Here is a 16,845-nt window from a genome sequence, read left to right on the forward strand (position 1 = left end):
AGTAGCAACCTTCCTGCATCCAGGGGATGTCCTAGCGTCCATAGACATCAAGGATACCTATCTTCACATTCCCATTTTCGCAGGACATCAGCGGTTTCTACGCTTTTCTGTAGAAGAGAACCACTATCAGTTTGTGGCGTTACCTTTCGGTCTCGCCACGGCTCCTCGGGTCTTCACGAAGGTGTTGGCCCCAATGCTGGCACTACTGCGCCAAAGAGGCATATCGATTCTAGGTTACCTAGACGATCTCCTGCTTCATGCAGAGTCTCCTCAGACCCTGCTACAAAACATAGAAATTACTATAATTTCTTTACAGGAATTCGGGTGGCTGGTGAACCAGCAAAAGTCATTTCTGGTTCCCACCCAGAGGCTCGAATATCTGGGTCTAATTCTAGACACAGTCAGGACAAGAGTTTTCCTTCCGGTAAGGAAACTCCGGAAGATTCAATCAGCAGTCCAGTTGTTACTATCCAACAGCTGGTCTTCTCTTCGAACTTGCATGAGGGTTCTGGGGTTGATGGTGGCTTCCTTCGAAGCAGTCCCATTTGCCCAGTCCCATACCCGAATTCTTCAGCAAGAGATTCTTCTCAGATGGAATCGGAATCCGGAATCCCTGGACAATCGGATCCGATTGAGCAAACAGACCAGAGAGTCTCTGGTCTGGTGGCTTCGTTCTCCGATGCTCAGCCAGGGAAAGTCATTTCTGCCAATATATTGGACGATAGTGACTACGGATGCCAGTCTATCCGGATGGGGAGGAATTCTCAGTCAGTTATCTGTCCAGGGACTTTGGTCCCCGGAAGAATCCAGGTTGCCGATAAATGTATTGGAACTGAGAGCGATCAGACTTTGTCTGATTCACTGGACCGAGCAGCTCCAGGGCAGCCCGGTTCGGATCCAGTCGGACAATGCCACGGCCGTGGCTTATGTCAATCACCAGGGGGGCACCAAGAGTGTCCGAGTGGCCAAGGAAGTGGCTTGCATTCTTCGCTGGGCAGAACGATTTGTTCCAGCGATCTCTGCGGTGTTCATTCCGGGGGTGGAAAATTGGCAGGCAGATTATCTCAGCCGTCAGACTCTGGATCAGGGGGAATGGTCCCTCCATCCAGAAGTCTTCCACCAGTTGTGCCTACGTTGGGGCACCCCGGATGTGGATCTGTTGGCATCACGATTCAACAGGAAAGTACAGAGATTCATGGCTCGCTCCCGCGATCCTCTAGCAGAGACCGCAGACGCACTGATCGCCCCGTGGGGGCAATACCAGCTAATGTATGCCTTCCCTCCTCTCGGGTTACTGCCAAGACTTCTTCGCAGGATAGAGGAGGAAGGAATTCCAGTAATCCTGGTAGCTCCGGACTGGCCTCGCCGAGCGTGGTACGCCGACTTGGTCAGACTGGTGGCGGACGTCCCGTGGAGACTTCCTCTCAGGGGGGACCTACTGTCTCAGGGACCGATCTTCCATCCTGCTTTACGATGCCTGGCTATTGAGACCCAGGTGCTGAAGGACAAGGGATTGTCAGCTTCAGTTATTCCTACTCTAGTTAAAGCAAGGAAAGCGACTTCCAGAAAGATTTATCATCGCACATGGAAGTCCTACATTGCATGGTGTGAACCTCTGGGGTTCCGTCCACGGTCTTATTCGGTTAGTCGAATATTAGCTTTTCTGCAACAAGGGGTTGAGCAGAAACTGGCCTTGAGTACTATCAAGGGTCAGGTCTCCGCATTGGCTATCTTCTTTCAGAAGCCTTTGGCTACTCATTCCTTGGTGCGGAATTTCATCCAGGGGGTGCGACATCTGGCTCCGCCAGTGCGCGCGCCGTTACCACCCTGGGATCTTAATTTAGTATTGTCGGTTCTTCAGAAACCTCCCTTTGAAGATATTAGGGAGATTCCTCTACCTACATTGTCCCAGAAGGTGGCCTTCTTGGTGGCTATCCCTTCTGCACGCAGGGTGTGTCATTCCCCATATCTGGTGGTTCATAGAGATAAGGTGGTTCTTCGTCCGAATCCATCCTTCCTACCAAAAGTGGTTTCAGAATTTCATCTGAATGAAGAAATTGTATTACCTTCCCTGTGTCCTAAGCCCAGTCATCCTCGGGAGTTTGCTTTACACTCCTTGGATGTGGTCCGGGCGATCAGGGTATACTTGAAAACGACAGACTCGTTTCGCAAGACGGATTCACTTTTTGTGATCCCGGATGGACCCAAAAAGGGGTTGCCTGCATCTGCCGCGACTATTTCCAAATGGATCAGACAGACGGTGGTACAGGCTTATTCTATTAAGGGTCGGGAGCCCCCGTTCCCTGTTAAGGCGCACTCCACTCGGGCACTTAGTGCGTCATGGGCCTTTCGCCATCAGGCGTCAGTGGTCCAGGTGTGCAAGGCGGCTACCTGGTCGTCGGTGCATACCTTTACAAAACATTATAAAGTTGATGTAATGGCATCGTCTGATGCCTCGTTTGGCCGCAAGGTTTTGCAGGCCGCCATTTGAGGAGACCAGTGGTCTACCTCGAGGGTTTTTTTTTTTTCCGTTGGAAATTTTTATTTGTGTCTCATTCTTTGTTTATAATGAGCCTTTAAAACTTCTAGTTGGCAACGGTTGGGCCTTCTAGATTGGATTTTGATTTCTGTCAATCCCACCCCTCATTTGTGGCACTGCTTCTGGATGTCCCAGTTCTTGTGAATCAAGAAGACTACGTCTGTCAATGAGCGACAGAGAAAATCGGATTTTTGTAAGATCTTACCGTAAAATCCTTTTCTCTTAGCTCATTGACAGACGTAGTACCCGCCCCTCTATCATTGAGTTGGGTTGGGTTAAATTCTCTGTTGCTGCTTTGTGACAGAACTGATGCCTTGTAGCAGAGAGAGGGAGGATATACCCTCTGGGACTGCCCCTAGGGTGGAGCCAGAACGTTTTTTCTTTTCTGCCTAGTCCTACTCCTGCGGAGACAACATAATCCAGTTCTTGTGAATCAAGAAGACTACGTCTGTCAATGAGCTAAGAGAAAAGGATTTTACGGTAAGATCTTACAAAAATCCGATTTTTTCACATTATATAAAAAAATTGGGCTAACTTTGATGAATTTGAAAAAAACTAAACAGTAAAGTGTATTTTCTCTTACGTCCTCTGACAGTCGCCGCCCACTCATTCATTCTACACGTCTGGGTATTGGCCTTCTCCGCAGGAGTAAGCTAGGCAGAAGATTTTGTTAGAATAATCACAAAACCTTGTATAGACACACCTACAGGGGGCTGTCCTTCTGGTCAATACCCCCAGCTAGCCTCATTCCCAATTCAGTTTTCTGCTGCCTAGCTCAGGAGTAGGCTGGGTTTCCCTGGCTGGGACTTAAGCCTCGTACACACGCAACGAATTTCCGCTGACCGGTCGTCCGTCTTTTGTCCGGAGTGGTGTCTGTTGGTTGGAATGTGCTCTAGACTGCACACGAATTTTCCCGCACAAGTGATGTCATGTGTTGGATTGCTTTCTTTGTGTTCTTTCATCTCTGAGCATGCCTAGTCTTGCTCATAAGATTTTTCCCCATCAAAATCTGTACTAATGAGACGAAAATCGGACGTGTTTTGACGGTCGATAAAAATTATGTAGCCTGCACACCAGGATTTTTTCAGCCGAAAAGTCGGAGTCAGTTGTCGGAAGCACCATACTAACAAGCCGAAAATCGGCAGATCGGTCGTCGGACGAAATTTCCCGGCCAAATTTCTACTCGTGTATACGGGGCTTTAGTGTCTCAGCTTTTTTCATCTTTTTCTGTTTCTCTCTGAAAAGTGTTTTTTCTTTTTTATAAGATAGCTTTTTTTTTTCACCTGCGCTAGTTAGTCAGGCTTTAGAAGACTTCAGCGTTTGCAGAGCTGGGCCTCGCACTGGTTGTTCTAGAACCTTACGGACTCCCAGCCTGCCATCGAGCGTTGGCAGGTCATTGGTACGCCCAGGCCTCGCAAACGACAGTGTCCCTGGCGACAGGGATGAGCCTGCGAAGTTGCGGTTTTCGCTGGGATGTCTCAACTGCGCCTGTGTGTTGCTAGCGTCCCCTTCGGCTGACGGCACCCCCACTCAGGATGGGAGGTTTCCTGTCTCAGAGCGGTGCCCAGGTTAGCTGGACTGGTGAGTACTAATACTACCCCTCTGTCTCTGGACCATGTTTGTTGGGGTGTGTATGTGGGCCCTCTGTTTGGGGATGGCAGTTCAGGTATGGGTTCTGTAATATCCCCCTCATAAAAAACAAGAAGAATCCTGCGCTAAGTGAAATGGTGAAAAATGAAGATGATAAAAAAGCAGCTGGTACACTTGATCTATATAAATCAAAAAACGTGGAAAAACAAATAGTGCAGCGCTAACATGTGAAATTATGAGCATAAGTTTGATCATAAATTGTGCAATAAAAAATTGATACACAAATGTATAATAAATAATGCACGATAGCATGATCTAGGGAAAACCATACAGTGCAGGAATTGGTGATCATCAAAACGTGCAAAATAAACAAAAGTTCATATAAAAGTCCAAAAACAAATTGCACAGATCCCAGAGTGGACAATGAAAGGGAGGAGGCTTGAATCCCAAAGAGGTGTTGCAGCAGGAATACACCCGTGACAGATATACAAATGAGCTGCTTACCAGAAGCCACGGCCTCCAAATTAATGGACAGGCCACACACGCTAAGATATATCGATATGCTCCTTACTCTGGAATCCAGGGCAAAAGAATCTAACACCACCAAGCCTTGTATGTCCAAGCAAACAAAACACCAGATATATGGGGAAGAAATGAGAGAGCCCAAAGCGTAATCCAGTATAGTAAAACAGCAAAGATTTATTTATGTTGCACTTACATTTAGTGAGTATGACAATCGCATCAGTAAAACTCTTTAAAATCCATGGCGTCCCACGTGCAGTGAAAAAGCGAGGCGTCTAGGGGTCGTGATAGCTGAGCGTCCGGTACCGCCCGACCGGTTTCGTGATACGTGACGTCGTCCGGGGCGTGGTTACCGGACGCTGCTAACACGCCATTAAATCCCCTAGAGGCGGAAACGCCTCTATATCTTTAGCCTATCGCGGCATGAAAGGGTGGAAGTGTCACAACAACGCCATTTAACTAAAGGGCAGACCGCGCTTTGGGTAAGAAGCCACAGTCCGCAAAGGATTGATTAAAATAAAGATATACCCTTATATTAAAGGGTACATGAACAAATGTGGAGATTAATAAATCGAAACCGTCAGCAACGAGGTGACAACATACAAGGAGACACCACCACTGGAGCTTAACAACAACTGACTAAATCAAATAAACAAACGTAATCCGTTTACCAGATGCGTATATTTAACAAATATGTAATGAAAAACTGAAAAATATATTTGATAATAAATGAAATTATACTAAAATTTAATGTGCTCCATCTAGTGGTGAAATTGATGTAGTGACTCCATGTCATGATCTGCCCCTGTTATAATTTAATCCAATAATAAAAAATTAATGTTTATTTAATATATATAAAAGGTGAATATTGTGACACCCCCAAATATGAATAAAATTGTACATACAACATATCTCAAAAAATGCAGATTGAATGTATGATAAACCGTTGAAATTTAGAAAAGCATCTGTATAGCCCCTAAACTCAACTACCAGGAAAAAAGTACATAAAATTGAAGGTGAAAAGGACATGTTTTTAACTACTATTAATGAAACAGTTAATGTCCCATTCCACGTTTAATCCATGGGGGACATACGTTTTGAGAATGTATATCCACCGTGTTTCAGCACGGGATAATTCTCTTTTTATATTAGCTCCTCGCCAATTGGGAATATAGCGATTGAAAGCTACAAAAAAAATATTTTGGGGATTCCTCCGGTGGCACATGTCAGTGTTTTGAAACACTATGATCTGGGAATCCCTTGCGAATGTTGGCTACATGCTCTCCCATATGTATTTGCATGGTGCGCAAAGTACGGCCAATATACTGTTTGCCGCAACTGCATTGGAGCATGTAGGCAACATTCGGTGTTGAACAAGTAATGAAAGAATTGATGGAATATTCCCTACCCGTATTGTTAGATTTAATCTTTTCTATTTTCCTACCTTTAAAGGAATTAACAGTGCAGATGTTATATTTTTTGCACGGATAGAAGCCCTTAAATTCTGGAAAGAATAAGGGTCTAACGGGTTTTTCTATCACATTACGAGCCACTTGATTTCTCAAAGAGGGAGCTCCCATAAAGATGACATTAGGTTGTTCTGGAAGTGCTGGACCTAAAATACGGTAGTTTTTGACCACTGCCCAATGTTTACGTATAATCTTTTTGATCAAATGGTGTTGCGTGGAAAAAGATGTAACGAAACAATTTTTGGAAGACTTGTTACCTGAATCTTTTCGGTTACTGGGAGCCAATAGAGTTGATCTGTCCAAGCTAGCAACTTCCCTGATGGTTTTATCTAGGGTGTCGTGTGTATAACCCTTATCCAGGAATTTTGTTCTTAGCTCTGAAGCTTGTGTCAGAAAATCACCCAGATGGGTGCAGTTATGCCGCAACCTCATAAACTGTCCTCTGGGGACCGCTTTTAGCCACAAGCTATGGTGACAGCTGTCCATGGGAATAAACCCGTTGTGGTCAGTTTTTTTGAGAAAGGTTGAAGTGACAAGCCTATCATCATCCACCATCAGATTTAGATCAAGAAAATTGATCTGTGTGGTTCTACTGGTACAATCCAACTTAATTCCTCTGTCATTCACATTTAATTTAGACATAAAGGAATCAAGAAATGTCTGGTCACCATCCCAGAGGAGGAGGTCATCATCTATATACCTCCGCCACAGAATAAGCTGTGGCGGTCGGTCCCCATAGATGACCTCCTCCTCCCACCTGGCCATGAACAAGATAGCTAAACTTGGAGCAAATTTTGCTCCCATGGCCACGCCACAATACTGTAAATACTAAACACCATTGAACCAAAAGACATTATGGGTCATGGCAAATTTAAGTATATCCAAAATAAAGGATTTCTGTTCCCTTTCTAGATGGCTATTTCTATCTAGATAATATTTGGCCGCTTGCAATCCTTGTTTGTGAGGGATGATGGTATACAGTGACATTATGTCTGCTGTAGCCATGATAATACCCTCTTTCCACATCACATCTTGTATGATATTAAGGACGTGGGTTGTGTCTTTTAAATAAGATGGCATTTTTGACACAAGCGGCTGGAGGAACTCGTCCACATGTTTTCCAACACGAGAACATAGGGAATCAATTCCACTGATTATAGGACGTCCCGGTGGTTTTACGGGATTTTTATGTACTTTAGGGAGAAAATAAATCACTGGTAAACGAGGGGCTAAAGGAATAAGAATTTTTTTTTCTTTGGTATTGAGAATACCCTCTTCAAATGCTCTATTCACAAGGAGTTGTAATTCCTTTTTATATTTTATGGTAGGATTACAATTAAGGATTTTGTAGGTATCCCCTTATCTCCCAGAATATTGTTAATTTCAAGGACATAGTCATCCTTATCCATAAAAACAATGCCACCCCCCTTGTCTGCCCCATTCCCCTCATGGCTGTAGGTGCAGCTCCTGTGTGTCCCTTCCCTATCACTGCGGGGGGCGCTATCGCGGTTTGGGGAGTGCGGGGGGGTCTCCTACTTCCCTGGGGTGCTCTGTGGGGGCCAGTACTAGTGCTTTTTAGGCTGCGTTTGGCGCTGTGTCACGTGCCCTCCATTTGGTGTGAGGGCAGGCTGTTCAGCCTCATAGTGTTGGCAGCAGCCATTTTCTGTCATCCTTTTGGCGCAGATCGGGCGCTATCTTTGGTGTGGGCTTTCTCTCCATTGACTTCTATCGGCAACCATTTTATTGTGGCTCAGGGCTGGCTTTGCCTCTAGGGGCGTGAGGTCACTTCCTCCTTCTTCCCTTCAGCTCCTCAGCAGGGCGGGCAAGTATAGCACACTGTGGGGGGATTTTTACTGTTTTCTCTGGCCTGGATTCCTGCTAGCACTCCTTTTTCCGGATTTCTGTAGCGGGGGATAGGGTCTCCATTTGCAGTGCAGGTTTGCAGTAGGGTCCGCGGGAATCGCCGATTTAAAGGGCCAGCGTCATTTATTTGTTTATTGCTACTATGGAGTCCCAGGATAGCAAATTCCCCACAGACCTGGTGGGTGGTTCAGGTACTCCTGAATCCACTTCAATAGCCTCTCTATCTGCTGCAATTGCGACTTTAGTGTCAAAAGTGGATTTGCTGATGTCTGACCGGGTTTATAAAAAACGACCTATGCCCTCTGTCTTCTGATTCAGAGCCAGATTTGGTTGCCACGGACATCGTCCTCCCTGAGGGGTCCCTGTCTTCTCATTAGGATGTGGAGGAGGAGGCTTTGTCCTCTGGGACAGCGCGGGACCGCGCTGCGGTGGACGCACTTATCAGCTCCATTAAGGAAACGTTAAATTTGGATGATGAGCCCCCCTTGTCGGGTAAGCGTGTTTCCTTCGGGACCCGCAAGGCCCAAAAATTGGGTCCGGTTTTTCCTTGTCCCGAGGAGATTTATGAAAACCGTGAATGACCAATGGCGCCGTATCAAGCATATGAAAAATATATATATTAAAACCTGTGCTAAAAATATAAAATAGTGTCACCTGCAACTGCTGCTCACCTAGGTAAAAACCCAGAAAGTTGTAATATATTCTAAAACAGCGCTACCAGGCGTGTATAAAGTAATAAAATCTAAATAATCCACAAATTGCAATATATAAAATAATAAAGTGCACTAGTGACAAAATCTGAAGTATCCAAAATCATTCAATGATAATGACAATAAATACTAATAATAAGTCAATAAATATGCAGAGGTGCAAATAAATTCATAATTGGTGCAATAAGTGCCAAAGTGCTAAATCATGTGCAGTCCAAAGATACAGTGCCTTGCGAAAGTATTCAGCCCCCTTGAACTTTTCGACCTTTTGCCACATTTCAGGCTTCAAACATAAAGATATAAAACTGTAATTTTTGTGAAGAATCAACAAGTGGGACACAATCGTGAAGTGGAACGAAATTTATTATTAAATAAAAAACTGAAAAATTGGGCATGCAAAATTATTCAGCCCCTTTACTTTCAGTGCAGCAAACTCTCTCCAGAAGTTCAGTGAGGATCTCTGAATGATCCAATGTTGACCTAAATGACTAATGATGATAAATAGAATCCACCTGTGTGTAATCAAGTCTCCGTATAAATGCACCTGCACTGTGATAGTCTCAGAGGTCCGTTTAAAGCGCAGAGAGCATCATGAAGAACAAGGAACACACCAGGCAGGTCCGAGATACTGTTGTGGAGAAGTTTAAAGCCAGATTTGGTTACAAAAAAATTTCCCAAGCTTTTAACACCCCAAGGAGCACTGTGCAAGCGATAATATTGAAATGGAAGGAGTATCAGACCACTGCAAATCTACGAAGACCTGGCCGTACCTCTAAACTTTCAGCTCATACAAGGAGAAGACTGATCAGAGATGCAGCCAAGAGGCCCATGATCAATCTGGATGAACTGCAGAGATCTACAGCTGAGGTGGGAGACTCTGTCCAAAGGACAACAATCAGTCGTATACTGCACAAATCTAGCCTTTATGGAAGAGTGGCAAGAAGAAAACCATTTCTTAAAGATATCCATAAAAAGTGTTGTTTAAAGTTTGCCACAAGCCACCTGGAAGACACACCAAATGTGGAAGAAGGTGCTCTGGTCAGATGAAACCAAAATCAAACTTTTTGGCAACAATTCAAAACGTTATGTTTGGCGTAAAAGCAACACAGCTCATCACCCTTAACACACCATCCCCACTGTCAAACATGGTAGTGGCAGCATCATGGTTTGGGCCTGCTTTTCTTCAGCAGGGACAGGGAAGATGGTTAAAATTGATGGGAAGGTGGATGGAGCCAAATACAGGACCATTCTGAAAGAACCTGATGGAGTCTGCAAAAGACCTGAGACTGGGACGGAGATTTGTCTTCCAACAAGACAATGATCCAAAACATAAAGCAAAATCTACAATGGAATGGTTCACAAATAAACATATCCAGGTGTTAGAATGGCCAAGTCAAAGTCCAGACCTGAATCCAATCGAGAATCTGTGGAAAGAACTGAAAACTGCTGTTCACAAACGCTCTCCATCCAACCTCACTGAGCTCGAGCTGTTTTGCAAGGAGAAATGGGCAAAAATTTCAGTCTCCTGATGTGCAAAACTGATAGAGACATACCCCAAGCGACTTACAGCTGTAATCGCAGCAAAAGGTGGCGCTACAAAGTATTAATTTAAAGCGGTAGTTTCCCGCTTTTTTACACTTTTACCTACAGGTAAGCCTATAAAGCCTATATATTTTACCTACAGGTAAGCGATGCATACTAGCTCATTATGCCTTTGTCTTGCAGGTTTTTTTTTTTGTTTGCGATTTTGGGTTTACAACCGCTTTAAGGGGGCTGAATAATTTTTGCACGCCCAATTTTTCAGTTTTTTTTTTTTTGTTCGAGTTTGAAATATCCAATAAATTTCGTTTCAATTCAGGATTGTGTCCCACTTGTTGATTCTTCACAAAAAAATTACAGTTTTATCTTTGTTTGAAGCCTGAAATGTTGCAAAAAGTTGAAAAGTTCAAGGGGGCCAAATACTTTTGCAAGGCACTGTATAGTCCACTTCAAATTAAATAAGGTGCTTGAAGTGCTCCACACAGGTGCCAAAGTGCTTTCAAAGAGACCCTTTTGGGGATCCACTCACCAGACTTAAGATAAATCTGAGCCTCAAGTATGCAGTGGTTTTCCAACAAATAGCCAGTAGTGATGGATGGGTCAGCAGAGCCTCCAACAAACCTCCAGCCTCTATTTAAAGTCCCCCCTCGATCAGGTACTCAAAAGAAAGGGAAGGAGCCAAACCTAGTGAAGCCCGTAGAGCATTTATTAAATAAAAATGGATAAAAACTACTCGCAAAAGTGTAGCATAAAGTAGCATTTGAATAACAGCAGTTATCACAACAAATCCGTCCACTTCCGGGAATTTATTTGCACCTCTGCATATTTATTGACTTATTTATTGTCATCATCATTGAATGATTTTGGATACTTCAGATTTTGTCACTAGTGCACTTTATTATTTTATATATTGCAATTTGTGGATTATTTATATCGTATCAAGCATATGTTTGTGGTGCCCAAGTGATTTAAGTACCGTTATCCCTTTGCGGAGACGGTGGATTCTCGCTGGACTGTGGCTCCTAAGGTGGACCACACTGTTTCCAGGTTAAATAAGTCCACTTTAATGCCCATGGAGGATTCCCTGGTTTTTAAGGACCCAGCGGATAGGCGGGTGGAGACACTTTCCCACCACACATATCTGGTAGCGGGTTCCTTGCTGAAGCCCGTGTTCGCTTCGGTAATGGTCTCTCAGGCTGTGGCTGAGTGGGCCAAGACGTTTAGGCGCCTTCTAATTGCTGAATTCGCGTCCTCTGCTGCGCTGGAGATGGTGGATCAAATGGCTCAGGCCATGCTGTACCTGTGTGACCTGGCCTTGGATGAGGCCCCCTTAGTCGCACGGCTATCGGCGGTCGCTGTTGCAATCCGCCGCATTACTTGGTTAAAAAGCTGGTCGGCCAACCAGTCTTCGAAAAAGACAGTGTCTGACATCCCTTATGCGGGGAGTCGTCTTTTTGGGGACTCTCTGGATGAACTGATAAACGGGCTCACTGGGGGCAAAAGCCCTCTTTTGCCCCAGGCGGCTAGGGGAAAATCGTCCCACGCCAAGGGGGGTCCCTCTTTTAAACATAACCAGGGGTCCTTTCGTGCCTTCAGGGCACAGGAAAAGGGGAAGTCCTTCAAGGCCTCTAGTGGCCAGAAGAAGCCTTGGGCGGATAAGTCCAAAGGCGGCCACGCTGGCACAGCGACTCAGTCAACCTTGTCCTGAAGGGACGCCCTCACCCGTCTCAGGGGTGGGGGGGACGTCTGCGTTGTTTTCCCAAGCCCTGGCTGTTCAAGGTTCAGGACAGGTGGGTTCAAGAACTCATTCGCTCAGGGTACAAGATCGAATTTCGGTCTCGCCCCGCAGACAGGTTCTTTCCCTCAAATCTTCATTTAACTCCCGATCGTTTCCGAAATCTCCAACGGGCAGTTCAGGATCTCCTCCCCCAAGGAGTGGTCGTTCCAGTTCCACGGCGGGACAGGTTTCGGTGTTTTTACTTCAATCTGTTCACAAACAAAAAGGAGGGCAAGGTGCGTCCGATTCTGGACATGAAGTTCCTGAACCGCTTTGTGTGGGTTCAGAAGTTCCGGATGGAGTCCCTCCGGTTGGTGGTGGCATCCCTGAGTCCAGGGGACTTCATGGCTTCCATCGATCTCAAGGATGCGTATCCACACATCCATATCTACGAGGGTCATCAGAGGTACCTCCGCTTCGCAATCGCGGAGGAACATTATCAGTTTGTGGCAGTGCCGTTCGGCCTCGCTTCGGCTCCAAGGGTGTTCACGAAGGTGTTGGCTCCTGGTCTAGCCTTGTTAAGGGTACAGGGGATTGCAATCCTCGGTTATCTGGACGATCTCCTACTAAGGTCGAGTTCCAGTGCCACCCTGTTGCGCGATCTGTTGGTCACGGTCCAGACATTCCAGGATTTTGGGTGGACCATCCATTTTCAGAAGTCGACTTTGTCCCCTTCGGTTCGTCTCCCCTACCTGGTGATGATTCTGGACTCCGCCCAGGCGAAGGTCTTTCTTCCGGAGGACAAGCTCCGGAACCTGCAGGGCGAGGTCAGGTCCCTCAGGGACAACGAGCTCTCATCGCTTTGGACCTGCATGCGGTCCCTGGGCCTGATGGTTTTGGCTATCGAGGCGATCCCATTTGCACAGTTTCACATGAGATCTCTTTAAGCGGAGATTCTGGTCAGGTGGGACAGACATCCTCAGTCTTTGGAAAGGAGGATTTCTTTGCGCCCCCAAGTGAGATGGGATCTCTTGTGGTGGCTCCAGTCTCCGGCTCTGACGAGAGACAAGTCCTTTCTGCCATTGCTGTGGACTGTGGTCACCACGAACGCCAGCCTGTCGGGCTGGGGTGGCGTTCTGGGCAAGTTGTGTCCCCAGGGCACTTGGTCGGAGGGGGGAGTCCTCCCTGCCGATAAACGTCTTGGAGCTGCGGGCAATCAGGCTCCGTTGGTCGGCTCAGCTTCAGGGCTGCCCAGTGCGTGTACAGAAGGACAACGTAACGGCGGTGGCTTACATCAATCATTAAGGGGGCACCAGGAGTGCCCAGGCGGCCAAGGAAGTGGCCGAGATTCTGTCCTGGGCCGAGACGCAGTTTCCAGGGATTTCGGCGGTCCACATTCCGGGTGTGGAGAACTGGCAGGCGGACTATCTGAGTCGCCAGACCCTGGACCAGGGGGAATGGTCCCTACACCCGGAGGTGTTTCAGATGCTGTGTGCGCGGTGGGGATCCCCGGATGTGGATCTATTCACGTCTCGTCTCAACAATAAGGTGGAAAGGTTCGTGGCTCGAACGCGCGACCCTCTGGCGGACGCCTCGGACACGTTGGTGGTACCTTGGCATCGTTATCGACTGATTTATACATTTCCCCCGATTTCAATTGTTGTCCAGGTTCCTCCGCAGGTTGGCCTCGGAACGGAGGTTGGTGATTCTGGTGGCCCCAGACTGGCCGTGTCGGTCTTGGTACGCGGACATCATGCAAATGGTCGTCGAGCCTCCCTGGCGGCTTCCGCTACGAGACAATCTTCTGTCTCAAAGCCGATCTTCCATCCTGCTTTACAGTCGCTGGCTTTGACGGCGTGGCTGTTGAAAGCCAGGTCTTGAGAGACAGAGGTCTCTCGTCGGCAGTCATTTCTACCTTGCTCAAGGCTAGGAAGGCCTCCTCTGGTAAGATTTATTATCGTACCTGGAAGGCGCATTTCGCCTGGCGTGAGTTGCAGGAGTTCCATCCCCGCTCCTTTTCGGTGGCGAGGGTGTTGGCTTTCCTGCAAACGGGGGTGGATCAGCGTCTTGCGCTGACCACGATTAAGGGCCAGTTGTCTGCGCTGGCCATTCTGTTTCAGCGCCCCTTGGGGTCAAATTCCTTGATCCGCACCTTTATTCAAGGGTTCAAGTGCATCATCTGGCTCCTGACCCCGTCCAACAATCTGGAATACCTGGGACTGACTCTGGATTCAGCCTCGGCCCGGGTGTTTCTTCCAGAAACAAAACGGTTGAAATTGCAGCATTTAATTTGGCTCCTGTTATCCAATCACCGGTCATTTCTCAGGACTTGCATGCAGGTGCTGGGCCTTATGGTTTCCACTTTCGAGGCGCTTCCATTTGCTCAGTTCCATACCAGACCTCTGCAAAAAAAGATTCTATCTCCAAATGGGATAAGAATCCACAGTCCCTGGACAATCTGATCCTGTTGAGACGGGGTATGCTGGGATCCCTAATATGGTAGCTTCGTTCCCCGTCGCTTCGGCAGGGAAAGTACTTACAATAAAGGTGCATATATAATAATATCACAAACAAGATATACTACAACACACTAGCAGCGCTAAGAGCATAAAAAATATATATAAATGCAGTCCACTGGGATAAAGTCCATGTGCTCATATGATCATGCAGTGTGCCCAGAATATTCTCTCCTGACAATCCAAGGTCGTGAGTATGTTGGTGAATACACCGGACCCTCCACCTCACCAATGTGCTCCCCCAAATCAGAAACACTCACCAGAAATCTGGTCAACAAGCGCCTGTAACATCAGCCTATCACAGGCTTAGAAACGATCTCCTCAGGAATTAACCAGGAGCGCCGGCACTTGAACCGTCTCAATCAGATCAATTCTTAAATTTACAACCATTATAGCCTTTAACCTTTAGGGGTACTTACTTTCCCTGTACTGGACGGTGGTTTCCACGGACGCCAGCCTGTCTGTGTGGGGAGGTGTGTTGGGCACAATCCGCCCAGGGGTTCTGGTCTCGGTGGCAGACTATCAACATCCTGGAAATTTGGGCAATCAGGCTTTGCCTGTCCCAGTGGACGGATTGTCTATGGGGGTGTTCAGTAAGGATTCAATCGGACAACACCACGGCATGTTCTGGGACGACACCCATGCAGACCAATTTGATGCAGTGTGCGGCTTATGGTCTGAACACTGAAAGGCTGACCCCCCACCCCTTCAACCTCTCTCGCAATGCTGGGAGCACTCATACGTCTATTTCCCAAAGACAACCTCTGGATATGATGCTGAGCACGTGCACTCAACTTCTTTGGTCGATCATGGCGAGGCCTGTTCTGAGTGGAACCTGTCCTGTTAAACCGCTGTATGGTCTTGGCCACTGTGCTGCAGGGTCTTGTCACTCTTCTTACAGCTTAGGTCATCTTTAAGTTGGAAAACAATTCTTTTTTTTTAGATCCGCAGTGAGTTATTTGCCATGAGGTGTCATGTTGAACTTCCAGTGACCAGTATGAAAGAGTGGGAGCGATAACACCAAATTTAACACACCTGCTCTCCATTCACACCCGATACCTTGTAACATTAACGAGTCCCATGACACCGGGGAGGGAAAATGGCTAATTGAGCCCAATTTGGAGATGTTCACTTAGGGGTGTACTCACCTTTTGTTGACAGCGGTTTAGACAATAATGGCTGCGTCTTGAGTTATTTTGAGGGGACAGCAAATTTTACACTGTTATACAAGCTGTACTCTCACTACTTTGCATTGTAGCAAAGTGTCATTTCTTCAGTGTTGTCACATGAAAAGATATAATAAAATATTTGCAAAAATGTGAGGGTTGTACTCACTTTTGTGAGATACTGTATAGAATAAGAAAAAAAATGTTGCAGTTGGGCTTATAGATCTGCTTTTATAGGTTAATAAACATTTGTTGGAGTGTCCACAAGTTAGAATTTAAACCCATGTGCGAAATGTAATGTCGCCTCCTCTTGGGATTTATCAATTCAAACATCGCTAAAAATATTTTTTTCCCTCCCCTTTACAGTATCGAAAAATAAGGACAGTGGTGCACAGAGACGTCTAACCAGGAGCATTTCAGATGGAAGCTTGGCAGCTGGAGCTACAAAGAAACCTTTCTCTTTTCTTGGTTCATCTCGTCCATTTTCACAAGCTGGAAAGAAGTAGTGATACCGATCTGGACTAAATTAGACTCTTGAACTTTAATGCAACCTTACCAGTGTCTTACTAAAATATTTTTTTAAATTTACTACATAGCATGTCTTGTACAGTATAAACAAACCTCAGTAATATTTTTTTATGTCCTTTGTACCGTCCGGCGCTGTTGTATGTATAGAGAACATTGACAAGGTTATGTGTTGAACGTGTGCTTGTAAGGAATGCTTGTAAATATTTATATGGAATCTTTGTATTTTTTTTTCTTTGTGAAAGGATTGTTGTTCCACTGATGTGGAATTATAAATTCCTGAAGTCGGTACGTTGTAGTCTTACTGATTCTGTAGTTATGTGCCCAGAGGAAAAGTTGTGGTATTTTGTCAAAGCTTGTGGTGAGAGAAGCCACTACTAGAACTCCTCATTCTTATTTCTCAATACAAAAATACTTTTATAGATTTGTGTAGGTGTCGAAGAAGTGTGTTGAAGTATTCACATTCTTCCTAGTGTGCCAATAACTTGCTCCCCGTTGCTCACTGTGGCTTCTCCCACTGGCTCCTATGTCACTTCAGGACATGTCACGTATGACCTGACAGGTGCAACCACAGCGAGGATGCTTAAGAGGGTCGAGGGCAAGGATGTAAGGTTTGGAGATATATATATATATATATATATATATATATATGATAAAGCCAAACAAATACTTGCAGAGGATGGTAAACA

General features: G+C 46.0%; 1 protein-coding gene across 1 annotated transcript in view; it reads left to right on the forward strand.

The window, feature by feature from the left end:
* Window positions 1-16,245, forward strand: part of KIF18A (kinesin family member 18A) — a 228,412-nt gene extending 212,167 nt beyond the window's left edge. The window contains exon 17 of the mRNA XM_082270833.1: window positions 15,998-16,245. Coding sequence (XP_082126959.1) covers window positions 15,998-16,137 — 140 coding nt within the window. The 3' untranslated portion in view covers window positions 16,138-16,245. The remainder of the gene's footprint in view (window positions 1-15,997) is intronic.
* The last annotated feature ends 600 nt before the right edge of the window (window positions 16,246-16,845 follow it).

This window comes from Pelophylax lessonae (genome assembly GCF_965119305.1).
Source record: "Pelophylax lessonae genome assembly, chromosome: 10".
Lineage (NCBI taxonomy): Eukaryota > Metazoa > Chordata > Amphibia > Anura > Ranidae > Pelophylax > Pelophylax lessonae.